The 13,556-nt window shown below is 46.2% G+C and overlaps 1 protein-coding gene across 1 annotated transcript in view; it reads right to left on the reverse strand.

Moving 5' to 3' along the window:
• sspo (SCO-spondin) overlaps positions 1-13,556 on the reverse strand; it is a gene marked incomplete at its 5' end in the record, with an annotated part of 77,689 nt that overhangs the window by 7,644 nt on the left and 56,489 nt on the right. Inside the window, 21 exons of the mRNA XM_084143322.1 lie at positions 183-310; positions 512-682; positions 1,133-1,329; positions 2,230-2,368; positions 2,816-2,932; positions 3,062-3,223; positions 3,388-3,624; positions 5,702-5,748; positions 6,051-6,315; positions 6,461-6,616; positions 6,983-7,159; positions 7,543-7,713; positions 7,948-7,994; positions 8,128-8,280; positions 8,354-8,594; positions 8,754-8,888; positions 9,078-9,245; positions 9,512-9,724; positions 10,171-10,335; positions 10,537-10,572; positions 10,668-10,888. Of these exons, the coding sequence (XP_083999448.1) occupies positions 183-310; positions 512-682; positions 1,133-1,329; positions 2,230-2,368; positions 2,816-2,932; positions 3,062-3,223; positions 3,388-3,624; positions 5,702-5,748; positions 6,051-6,315; positions 6,461-6,616; positions 6,983-7,159; positions 7,543-7,713; positions 7,948-7,994; positions 8,128-8,280; positions 8,354-8,594; positions 8,754-8,888; positions 9,078-9,245; positions 9,512-9,724; positions 10,171-10,335; positions 10,537-10,572; positions 10,668-10,888 (3,346 nt within the window). The remainder of the gene's footprint in view (positions 1-182; positions 311-511; positions 683-1,132; positions 1,330-2,229; positions 2,369-2,815; positions 2,933-3,061; positions 3,224-3,387; positions 3,625-5,701; positions 5,749-6,050; positions 6,316-6,460; positions 6,617-6,982; positions 7,160-7,542; positions 7,714-7,947; positions 7,995-8,127; positions 8,281-8,353; positions 8,595-8,753; positions 8,889-9,077; positions 9,246-9,511; positions 9,725-10,170; positions 10,336-10,536; positions 10,573-10,667; positions 10,889-13,556) is intronic.

The raw sequence follows: 13,556 nt of genomic DNA on the forward strand, positions 1-13,556 counted from the left end.
ACAGGGGGTACCGGTACAGAGTCAATGTGCGGGGGCTCAGGTTAGTCGAGGTAATTTAGGTCATATGTACATGTAGGTAGAGTGTCCTGACCATGCCTGAGCGTACTGACCATGAAATGTGTGTTACTCAGTAATAAGCACACTGTCACTGTCACTGCCTGACGATGCCTGAGCGTACTGACCATGCCTGGGGGACAGGTACATCCAGGTATGCAGGGTCCAGATACACACTGGTTCTCTGGCCAGAGGTCCTCACAGCTGTAGGGGCAGGAGCCAGCACACTGGCTGAACACCTGGCTGGATGAACACTCTGCACAGGGACACATGTTTCATGTCAATACATAGGACCAGTACGCTTCAGTAAATGTGTGCTTTCAATATGTCAATGGTACGTTATTAAGTGTACCAGGTATGTATGATGATACATGTCTCTATTTTCCACCCGTATAGTTCTAAAATAAAAGCATGCTCAACTTCAAGTTTTTGTGTTACCTGGTGTCTTGTGTGTTACCTGGTAGACAGCTGTTGGTTTTACAGGCAGTGTGCTGTTCTAAGCGAGTAGGACACTCCTGTCCCCCGGGCTGTGGCTCCTGTAAGACGGTCTTGTTACGCACTGACACCCCTCCACCACACGAGGCGCTGCACTCACTCCAAGATGACCACTCACTCAACACACACCCGGCTGGAAAGGAGGGTTTATTTATTTTCCCATTTGTACTTTAACTATTTGCACATTGTTACAACACTGTATATATACATAATATGGCGTTTGAAATGTCTTTATTCTTTTGGAACATCTGAGTGTAATGTTTACTGTTAATATTGATTGTTTATTTCACTTTTGTTTACTGTCTACTTCACTTGCTTTGGCAATGTTAACATACGTTTCCCATGCCAATAAAGCCCTTAAATTGAATTGAGAGGGAGGGAGTGTGTGTGAGTGAGAGAGAGAGAGAGAGAGAGAGAGAGAGAGAGAGAGAGAGAGAGAGAGAGAGAGAGAGAGAGAGAGAGAGAATTATAATTTATTCAACTAACAAACAGATAAACTCCAAATTGTAAATGTTGACCATCTTCAGGTCATCTGTGTGGGACCATCCATATTATTTGGTACCATGTGTTGTATGTCACTGACCTAGACAAGGGGGCAGCACACAGGTTTCAGTGTGGACTGTCTCAGCACAGGGTGGCCCTCCTTCTGTGTCATTGCAGGGACGTATCCTCATCCTCTGTCCCGTCCCACAGGACTCTGAGCAGGCGCTCCACTGTCCCCAGGGACCATAGACGGGACACAACAGGTCGATGCACCCCAGGGTGCCATTCTCACACACACTGGAGCACACAGGGACAGAGTAGAGATGGATAGATTGTTAATTAACCACTAAAAGAACAATCTTCGGGATGTCTCATGGTCTGACAAACACGGATGTAGCTCGGCCACCTTCCACCGCAGATGCGGAAGGCCGACACAAGCGTATGCGGTGGATTGAGACGCAGCCCATGCAAAAAAACAAGATATCTCTAGCTTAAACTGACGGATGTTGATGGGGATTTAAAACAATTATGTTACTTAGATTGACGCACCTGTGCATCAATAGACTCTTAAGGCTAAAACAATAGCTGTTGTCTCTATGAGAAGATGCCTCCATTAAATAGACCATACAAGATGCAACAGGTCACTTTACCTACAATTCTTAAATTAAATAAATTGGTCATTTAGCAGACGCTCTTATCCAGAGCAACTTACAGGAGCAATTAGGGTTAAGTGCCTTGCTCAAGGGCACATCGACAGATTTTTCACCTAGTCAGCTCTGGGATTAGAACCAGCGACCTTTCGGTTACTGGCACAACGCTCTTAACCACTAAGCTACCTGCCGCCCGGCAGTCATGTTAGATAATCATATTCTGATTATGACTGTGGTGAAATCTAGCACTAAACCATACTCACATAGTAATTTGTTTGCAATAACTTGTATGTGATAGTAATTATAGAGGGCCGAATTCAAACTTGAGATCTGCATGTGTAACTCACACATACATCTTCCATTGATGTCAGTCGGAGATATGTACAAAAAAAGTTACACTCAAGTTAAGATTTGGCCTATAATAATGATATTTCTAGTGTTGATAAATTTGAGGGCGTGTGGATATGAGGCTCCTACAGGTTCCTAACCAGGTTCCTAACCAGGTGTCGCAGTCCAGATCCTCCAGGTTCCTAACCAGATTTCTCACCAGGTGTTGCAGTCCAGTGTGATGTTCTCAGCAGGGCTGATTTCTATGGTGCCGTTGCCCATGGGAACCCCACAGCGACACTCCGACACCTGAACACAGTCCCCGTCCTGCAGCAGCCAGCCCTCTGGGCACCGACACCCTGGGAGAGGGAGGGAGAGAGAGACAGAGAGAGAGATAGAGAGAGAGACAGAGAGAGAGACAGAGAGAGAGAGAGAGAGAGAGAGAGAGAGAGAGAGAGAGAGAGAGAGAGAGAGAGAGAGAGAGAGAGAGAGAGAGAGAGAGAGAGAGAGAAAGAAACAGAGAGAGAGAAAGAGAGAGATATAGACAGGGACACAGAAAGAGAGACAGAGAGAGAGAGAGAGAGAGAGAGAGAGAGAGAGAGAGAGAGAGAGAGAGAGAGAGAGAGAGAGAGAGAGAGAGAGAGAGAGAGAGAGAGAGAGAGAGAGAGAGAGAGAGAGAGAGAGAGAGAGAGAGGTTGGGATGGACTTCCTCTTCTTGTGAGGGTAGCACACTGAAAGTCACAAAGTGTTCCAGTATAATACACTGATATAAGGGACACAGTGACATGAGGTCATAGGTCCAGTACCTGGGTGACAGACTCCCTGCAGACACTGCACATGCTCCCAGAGGTCAGTACAGCTCCGGGGACACTGATTGGCACAAGACACCTGGTAGACCCGCCCCCTGTCCTCACAGCGCTCGCCTAGATCACACAAGAAAGGAGTCAATCAACACTGTCTCCTTTTAGACCACATTGTAAGAAGTTTTAGGCACATACAGTATAGGAACATTGTTAACCAGTTAAAATGTCCAGTAAAGGGTTAAAGGGTACCTGGACAGAGGCCAGTGTTGCAGCTCTGGGTCTGGGTCTGCTGTTTTCGACACTGGGGTCCTGGAGGGGAGGCCTGGGGCTGTCTGTGGCGCTGTCTGACCCCACCACTGCACGGCTCCTGACACACACTCCACACACTCCACACACTCCACTGGCACAGGTCTGGAAATGACATTGGCATGAACATCGTTATCAGCATCATTGTCATTGTCATCATCATCATCATCATCATCATCATCATCATCATACTGAAGAGCGTCATGAGTCATGACAGTTGTTTAGTATTGACTGAGTGTAGCATATTCTTAGTGTACAATACCACCCACCTCTGCATGCATTGGGGTCTGGGCAGAACCTCTCCTCCTCCAGCTCCCCGGAGCACTGTGCCCCCTCTTCCTCCCCTGAGACTGGCTGGCCTGAGTCCAGGTCCAGACAGGCTCGGTAGCGTCGCTGGACAGACACCAGGGCTGCAGCGCCACCCTGGGGAGAGGAGGAGGACTGCAGGGAGGAGGCAGGCACACACGGAGAGCAAGGGGTCCACTCTGACCACTCACTGAGAATGACTGAAGGAGAAAGAGAGAGAGAGGGAGGGAGGGATGGTTGGAAGGGGGGAGGGAAGAGGGAGAAGGAAAGAGGGGAAGGGTTTAGAGGGGTACAGAAATAGAGAGGGGTACTATCTCTAAAACCAGGAAATGGATGTACTACAGCAGGGTTCCCCAACCGAATTTGGCCCCTGAGTGGTTTTATTTGGCCCCCCAAGTTTTCAGAGCAAAAATGTTTAATACAATTTAAGTGATTTTAATTTAGAAAATCTGTTCCGAAGCATAATAGAGAGACACATGATCATATACAGTGGGGAAAAAAAGTATTTAGTCAGCCACCAGTTGTGCATGTTCTCCCACTTAAAAAGATGAGAGAGGCCTGTAATTTTCATCATAGGTACACGTCAACTATGACAGACAAAATGAGAAAAAAAATCCAGAAAATCACATTGTAGGATTTTTAATGAATTTATTTGCAAATTATGGTGGAAAATAAGTATTTGGTCAATAACAAAAGTTTCTCAATACTTTGTTATATACCCTTTGTTGGCAATGACACAGGTCAAACGTTTTCTGTAAGTCTTCACAAGGTTTTCACACACTGTTGCTGGTATTTTGGCCCATTCCTCCATGCAGATCTCCTCTAGAGCAGTGATGTTTTGGGGCTGTCGCTGGGCAACACGGACTTTCAACTCCCTCCAAAGATTTTCTATGGGGTTGAGATCTGGAGACTGGCTAGGCCACTCCAGGACCTTGAAATGCTTCTTACGAAGCCACTCCTTCATTGCCCAGGCGGTGTGTTTGGGATCATTGTCATGCTGAAAGACCCAGCCACGTTTCATCTTCAATGCCCTTGCCGATGGAAGGAGGTTTTCACTCAAAATCTCACGATACATGGCTCCATTCATTCTTTCCTTTACACGGATCAGTCGTCCTGGTCCCTTTGCAGAAAAACAGCCCCAAAGCATGATGTTTCCACCCCCATGCTTCACATTAGGTATGGTGTTCTTTGGATGCAACTCAGCATTCTTTGTCCTCCAAACATGACGAGTTGAGTTTTTACCAAAAAGTTCTATTTTGGTTTCATCTGACCATATGACATTCTCCCAATCCTCTTCTGGATCATCCAAATGCACTCTAGCAAACTTCAGACGGGCCTGGACATGTACTGGCTTAAGCAGGGGGACACGTCTGGCACTGCAGGATTTGAGTCCCTGGCGGCGTAGTGTGTTACTGATGGTAGGCTTTGTTACTTTGGTCCCAGCTCTCTGCTGGTCATTCACTAGGTCCCCCCGTGTGGTTCTGGGATTTTTGCTCACCGTTCTTGTGATCATTTTGACCCCACGGGGTGAGATCTTGCGTGGAGCCCCAGATCGAGGGAGATTATCAGTGGTCTTGTATGTCTTCCATTTCCTAATAATTGCTCCCACAGTTTATTTCTTCAAACCAAGCTGCTTACCTATTGCAGATTCAGTCTTCCCAGCCTGGTGCAGGTCTACAATTTTGTTTCTGGTGTCCTTTGACAGCTCTTTGGTCTTGGCCATAGTGGAGTTTGGAGTGTGACTGTTTGAGGTTGTGGACAGGTGTCTTTTATACTGATAACAAGTTCAAACAGGTGCCATTAATACAGGTAACGAGTGGAGGACAGAGGAGCCTCTTAAAGAAGAAGTTACAGGTCTGTGCGAGCCAGAAATCTTGCTTGTTTGTAGGTGACCAAATACTTATTTTCCACCATAATTTGCAAATAAATTCATTACAAATCCTACAATGTGATTTTCTGGATTTTTTTTCTCAATTTGTCTGTCGTAGTTGACGTGTACCTATGATGAAAATTACAGGCCTCTCTCATCTTTTTAAGTGGGAGAACTTGCACAATTGGTGGCTGACTAAATACTTTTTTTCCCCACTGTACAAATGTAAGCAAGGTTCGAAATGATTATGTTTTAGTGAAATATTATATCTGTTTGGGCTTCTTGCGGTCAATTTGCAGTCTACAAATTATTTGTAATTATGTTCCAGTCCCACGACCATCCACCCAAGAAAAAATCACCCCGCGGCTAAATCTAGTTGATGATCCCTGGACTACAGTATGTCTTACCTTCACACTCTCGCATGTCACACTGCAACGTCCCATTATGACAGAGGCTGGGAAGGAATCAGACAATACAAAGAGAGTCATAATACCTCTAAAACCATCTCATAAACATTGTGCTATGCAGACTTTATAAGGCCAACTTATTATTCCGTGTATGGATCTATCTACGGTGGCCCCAGGGGGGGGCAAAATAGCTTTAAAAATACATATCTATTTAATGGTCTATCTTAGTGTTTCTCTCTCTTGGCCTTTGCTTCCTTGTTATTATTTGTGTCTATTCTGAGACTATGGGTATCATATTGAAACTTTGTATAGGTTCTCCTTCACTTGTTAAAATAGTTAAGTCACTCACCAGGTGCTGCAGTCTATAGTGACCATGGTCCCCTGTGGGACAATCACAGAGACAGGTCTCCCTGAGGCCTGATGTTGGAGGTGCACACAGCCACACTGCTCTGGGGGCACACAGGTCCCGTTCTGCTGCAGCAAGCCCTGAGGGCAGTAGCAGCCAGGGGTACACTCCTGTATCCCCGCACACAGCGCATTCTGCCCCTGCAGTGCACACTGCTTCTCACAGGGAGAGCCACACTCCGAGTACTGGAACGGCTTCTCACAAGAGTCTGGAAGAGAGAAGATCTCATGTCACACACACACACACACACACACACACACACACACACACACACACACACACACAGAGAAAACCCAAGCACACATACACACAAACCGAGAAAACCCACACATAGCATTACTATGTGGCCTCACCATGACAGTGGTCTAGTGTGCAGTTTCTGCTCTGGGTGTCCAGATGTGAACAGTGCTGTCCCTTGGTGGCTGGTGAGAGCGGTGCGCGGTGACGCTGCTGCCTCTGGGACACACAGCAGCAGGCGGACCACTCAGTCCACTCTGACATGGGGCACTCTGGACACACACACAACAGGGAAGAAGTCAAAGATGGAGAAAAGTATAGTGAAAGTATTGTCTAGCTAAGAGAGACTGCGATTGACTCTTTGGGTTTGTGTCCTAATGGTTTACTTTGTGGCAGAGGCTGGATAGCAGTATTTCCTGGTCAGACTAAGTAAATCAAGTTTTGGTTTGAATTATAATAATAATAATAATAATAATAATAATAATAATAATAATAATAATAATAATAACTACCAATAGACTTCAGATATTGTCTGAACAGACAGCACATAATATATTCTGCCATGCCATTATAGAATGAGCTTGGTATCTAGGAGTAGACATGAATACAGCCAGGGGATATTATTGAGGTCATGCTACCTGGACAGGGTCTCTTATAGCACAGCTGGGTCTCCTCTCTGTTCCTCTCCGCCTCTACCTCAGGGGGGCAGGCGCCCTCCTCCTCCCCTTCACACACACACACCCTGCGTCGCGACACCACCCCCGCACCGCAGCTGCGGGAGCAGGGGGACCATGGTGACCAGGGACAAAGGTCATCTGGAAACAGGAAATGTGTGGTTCAGAACAACAGTTAAAAACCAAAAGAGGGACAGAGGGATGAGAGGGAACCAGGTGGAAAACAGAAAGAGGGAGGGACAGAGTGATGAGAGAGAACCAGGTGTGTCCCTGTAGACCTGTAAGATTACGGTTTCTATACATGCAGAGTGCAGACCACTCCCTTTGGTTCAGAACAGAACCAGGTGGAATAGGTCCATTTTTGGTAACACTTTCCTTGAGCCAGTTGAGTGTTATTCATTATGAATACATTTGAATGGTATAATCAATATGATACTTTGTCCAATTCTGTCAGATCTACATTAAGGGCCTAAGGAAAAGTGTTAGGGTTGGGTTTCTAATTGAGCCACAGTAGTCTGTGTTACCGAGGCAGGGAGGTGTGTGACAGCCTTGGGCCTCTCTCTCCGGTCCGCTGCAGTTTGTCCCGTTGTTACGGGGTGGAGGGTTGATACAGGCCCGGCTCCGAATTTGAGTGCCCCGCCCACACGTCACCGGACAGTCCGACCACACCGACCAGGGCGTCCAACCACCATCCACTGTCAACCACAAGAGGAGTGATTGGCAGGATACACAGCCAATCACAATACTTGGAATGCGATATATTGTTTTTATCATAAGTGAGAGGTATTCTCTCTGCAGTGATATGGTTGTATGTGTATTTTTGAATGATCAAATTTGATTTTGCAATCCATCAAAGAAGAACAATATTACATAACATTACATCAAATACATCAAATGTGCAGGTAGGTATAAGAACATATTTAACACACCTCGACAGTCAATATCTTGGCAATAGTCTCCCTCTGGGGTGCATGTACTGAGAGAAAAAACACGGAAAATGTTAGAATTCAAAATCAGTACAAAAATCTGTACCACTGTACCACTAATGCCCCTATAACACTCTATCATCAAGATATTTCATCATCTATATTTTAGTTCTACGACCTCACCATTGTTTACATTCTCCCTGCAGCCATGTGTCTCCCACGGTCAGCTCCTGGTTGTCATAGACACAGAGGGGTGGGCAGGGCCCGGGGTCACATGACTTGTGCTGCACCTCCTCAAACTGGCAAACCGCTCCTTCACGCTCTGGTATTAGAGATCTGATAGGACACACACACTCAATATCTGATATCCTGTGTATGTGTGTGTGTGTCTCTTTTCTTATTTTCTCACCTGAAGCGTGTTCTCTGGCCCAGCCCACAGGAAGTGCTGCAGGACGCCCAATTGGACCAGGAGCTCCAGGTGCAGCTGGCCTCTTGGCAGCTCTGATTGGTGCAGGAAAGCAGTCCGTCTGCGCAGCTGCAGTTGTTGCAGTCCACCTGGTGCCAGCTGCCTGCAGCCCAGCTCTGACCCAGAGAGTCCACACAGTCACACTGCCATACCTGCACACACACCCCGTCCTGCTGCAGCTGACCTGGAACATCACACACATTTATAGTGTTATTAGTAGATTTATACATGCAATGGAAGACATCTGATCTGTGTACAATACTTAATATAGCTCAGTATAATAGTTAATGTCAATTCATGACTAAAAGAACAGTTGACAGTGAAAATGTGACCAGTCACTAGCCTTTAGGGCAGCGGCACCCAGGCTGGCACTCTGTGTTGCCCTGGCACTGGATGCCCTGCTGGAGGTCTGAGCAGCGTTGAGGACACTCGTTGGCACAGGGCACAAACTCCTGACCCGCTGGGCAACCCTTCTCATCTGGGAGAGAGACAGATTTATGATAGTACAGCATGGCTAAGTATGGTTAAAAACACTTCTCCATCCATCCATCTTTTTTTTTTATCAGTCGGTGACTGAGGTGAGAGAGAGATACAGAGAGCGAGAGAGAGAGCAGAGAGAGAGAGAGAGAGAGAGAGAGAGAGAGAGAGAGAGAGAGATCGGTCTTACCACAGGGTTTGGTGTTGCAGGGTTTCACCTGGTTCTTCTCTCCCTCACACTTGCGCCCACCATTTTTGGGCGGGGGGCTGAAGCAGGAGCGGGTTCGGATGGAACGCCCGCCCCCACAGCGCTTGTCACAGCGAGACCAGGGGCTCCAGCGAGACCAGCCTCCGTCCACTGACACACAGAGAGAGGGTCCTTTAAATATGCCTCTACTCTGGGGCACAAAATCAACCCTAGACCCTGTGCTTATCTATCAAATGCTTTCAGATATATGAGTGACTATTAAGAAGTGATTCATTTCCACACATTCATATCAGATGAAATAAGTTTGGAATGGCAAAACATTTTAGTGGACAGTACATAATTGCAATTCAACCCCTGTTAACGAACACAAACAGCATGTACAGTAGCTGTGTCTATAACAGTGTCGGTCCACCAACCTCGACAGGCCTTTATGTTACAGAAGCGATTCTCCAGGTTACCCCCAAGGATGTCATCACACCAGGAACCATTGACCCCGGGGGTCAGGAAGGTGCGTAACCTCTGCTGCTGACCCACGCCGCAGGAGCGCGAGCACGCCACCCACTCGCCCCACTCCATCCACGTGCAGTTCCTCTGGGCACAGTCATCCCCCACACACACCCCACCGCCATCTGGTAACACACACAGCAAAAGACAGACATACATGATAGTGAGGACTGTTGTATTTCAATATAAGGGACACTGCTAACATGAATGAGATTAAGAAGGAGCACTTAGGCCTGCAGCATAATTTACATTATACATCCATGCCACAGGAGGTTGGTGGCACCTTAATTGGGGGGAACGGGCTCATGGGAATGGCTGGAGTGGAATTAGTGGAATGGTATCAAATACATCAAACACATGGTTTCCAGACATTATTATGAGCCGTCATCCCCTCAGCAGCCTCCACTGATCCATGCTTAAAATGTTTGTATTTTTTCACTTCCCTACTGTACTGAAAAAGGACACATTCAACCCAAGAGAAAATACACATAGGGCTACTGCATTAGAGCATATCTGAGGGAACAGTAGCTGGACATCAGGATATGGGGTTGGGGAAGAAAGGGGACATTACCAGGACACTGGGGCAGGTTGCAGGCCTTCTCCTGATGGGTGTCCCCTGAGCAGGGGGGTCTGACACAGCGCCTCTGACGGGACTTGAGGGCCGGGGTCAGGGAATCGCTACACGACCGAGAGCAGGTGGTCCATGACGACCACTGAGAGAAGCCTGCATTCTCATCTACAGGGAGGAGGGATAGTGGGAGGGAGGGAGATCAATTGAGCCTTAACAAGTCTTTATTGTACAATTAAGGAGTTCATAGAACAGAATAGTTCATACTGTAGATAGAAGTGAGAGCGAGAGAGTGGGGAGCTTCAATAGTGAGACAGACAGAGGTCTCTAGAGTAAGGAAGCCCTGTGGTGTGTGGAGTGTTGAATTACCTGGTAGAGACGGCTCTTCTGTGGGGCCGATGATCACTGTAAAAAGGATTACACAACATATAAGTTAATGTCATATTTTAGTATATTTCTTACATGATGGTATTACATTCCTGGAGAGTACAGTTCAGTACCTGGGCAGTCCGGAGCCTGACAGTAGGTGCTCTCTTGCCGGGGCCCCAGGCAGTCTCTGCCCCCGTAGGCTGGGGCTGGGTGGCTGCAGGTTCGGGTGCGGGTTTTTAGGCCCAGGCCCCCACAGGACAGGGAGCAGGGGCTCCAGGGGCCCCAGGGGGACAGACCCCCGTCTATAGGGCACGGTTCCAAGGAACAGTTCCACAAACCATGTTGACACTCGCTACAGGCAGACAGGAGGGTAAAAAAATAACATTTACATACATTTTACATTTTAGTCATTTAGCAGACGCTCTTATCCAGAGCGACTTACAGTTAGTTCGTTTTTTTATTTTTTTTATTTTTTATCTTTCATACCCCCCGTGGGAATCGAACCCACAACCCTGGCGTTGCAAACGCCATGCTCTACCAACTGAGCTACATCCCTGCCGGTCATTCCCTCCCCTACTTTGGACGACGCTGGGCCAATTGTGCGCCGCCACATGGGTCTCCCGGTCGCGACCGGCTACGACAGAGCCTGGATTCGAACCAGGATCTCTAGTGGCACAGGTAGCACTGCTATGCAGTGCCTTAGACCACTGCGCCACTCGGGAGAACCTATAAGTTAGGTAAGTGCTGTGAATAGTTCAACTAGGCCTGTAACTATGTATGTATATATATATATATATATACAACTTGAACTTTTACACATTTTGTTGTGTTACAGTCTGAATTTAAAATGGACTAAATTGAGATTTTTTGTCACTGCCCTACACACAATACCCCATCAAGTCAAAGTGGAACTATTTTTTTTTTACACATTCAACCACAAGGACCAGTGAGGTTTACCAATGCCTCGCAAAGAAGGGCACCTATTGGTAGATGTGTAAAACATTTAAAAAGCAGACATTAAATATCCCTTTGAGCATGGTGAAGTTGTAAATTACACTTTGGATGGTGTATCAATACACCCAGTCATTACAAAGATACAGGCGTCCTTCCTAACTCAGTTGCTGGAGAGGAATGAAACCGCTCAGGGATTTCACCATGAGGCCAATGGTTACTTTCAAACAGTTAAAGAGTTTAATGGCTGTGATAGGATAAAACAACAACATTGTAGTTACTCCACAATACTAACCTAAATGACAGAGTGAAAAGAAGGAAGCCTCTACAGAATAAACATGCATCCTGTTTGCAACAAGGCACTGCAAAAAATGAAATTAACTTTATGTCCTTGTCACACCCTGATCTGTTTCACCTGTCTTGTGCTTGTCTCCACCCCCCCACCAGGTGTCTCCCATTTGTCCTCATTATCCCCTGTGTATTTATACCTGTGCTTTCTGTTTGTCTGTTGCCAGTTCGTCAAGTCCTACCAGCGTGTTCCCGTGTTTCCTGTGCTCTAGTTTGTTTTTCTTAGTCTTCCCAGTTCTGACCTTTCTGCCTGTCCTGACCCTGAACCTGCCTGCCCTCCTGTACCTGCCTGACTCTGATTTGGATTACGACCCTTTGCCTGTCTTGACCTACCGATTACCTGCCGTTCTGTACCTGCCTGACTCTGATTTGGCTGTGCCGGTCTAGACACCTTAATCCTGCCATAAATTAGAGAGGAGGAGAATATATATCTGGCACTCTAGTATGGTGAAAGGAATGCCTTTGTTTCAGATACTTTTTGCCGCCCAAAAACTTCAACATCCAACAATGAACACTGGGACAATATATTTCAACATCCAAACGTTGGGAATGACGAGAAATGGAATATGGAAAATTAATGTCTATTTTGTGATGTCATAAAAAATTGTATAAAGGCGTTATAACGAAAACATTGTGACTTGAAGAGCTTTTACACTGTGTATATCAGGCTTACATCCTTTACCTTGGGTAGAAAATATCAAGGAGGAAGACAATATTTTCCTGAAGATAGGAATGCGATTTTAGCTTTCTAACAAAATCATAGTGATGATAATACTTTTGCCTCGTAACTAGCCACGCCCGAGGGAGCTCAGAGAGCGTGTCAGTATGATGGAAATGCCCCTCTTTACCAGAGTGCATAAAAGATTGAGATATGAATGATCAGATCAGACTAGACAGACCTCAAGCTGCAGCTTTTGTCCATATTGGTCCCGACCCTGAAAATCAACACGAGGTGAAGACAACAAAGTTGCCTCCACTAACAATCAATGTTACGGCTGAGTAGCTGTTCTATGTACTGTATCTAAGAAGGTGAATTTAAGTGGGACCATCCTGTTACTCTCTTCAAGCCATCGTCTACTACACTGCTCTCATCATCCCACAGGGGATCATCGACACGGCTGATTAACCGTCCTCAGAAGACCACTTCCAGAACGAGTGAAAGTAAACAGACAACTAAGAAGAAGGTCATTGTGACCTCTTGTCAATCTGAGCCTTACATCTAAAAGGCCATCCGAAAGAGAAGGCCCAATCGACCCCTTCACATGAAGGCCTGGATCCAACAGAGATACATGACGAAGACCTCCAACACGTAAATACATGCATTGCTTTTCTTCCCAAACGGGCGGCAGTTTGGGGCAGAGTATTAGGATTACTGTGTGCGTAGATCCATGTGTATCCAAGTGTTTTCTCTCTCTCTCTCTCTTTAACTCGCAATCTATTGTAACAAGTGTCATATTGTGGTAGTACGCTAGGGACCCATTTTCATTGTATTAAGTTTATAATCCCTACCTATACCGTGTACGTGTTTGTATCTTGTGTTATCATTTTTAATTAGTTAGTAAATAAATAATTAAATCAATTTGTGTGGTATGGAATGATCAGTAAGACCCGGGTTCGTGCAGACTTAAAGAGCCTACGGCTTTCAGAATGAGACTGATATGAGGTAAATTATTACTAAATGACTGTTAAATGATAAGAGATATCTAGATATCTTTAGAGTT

The sequence above is a fragment of the Coregonus lavaretus genome, assembly GCF_964263955.1.
Source record: "Coregonus lavaretus genome assembly, chromosome: 2".
NCBI classification, from domain to species: Eukaryota; Metazoa; Chordata; class Actinopteri; order Salmoniformes; family Salmonidae; genus Coregonus; species Coregonus lavaretus.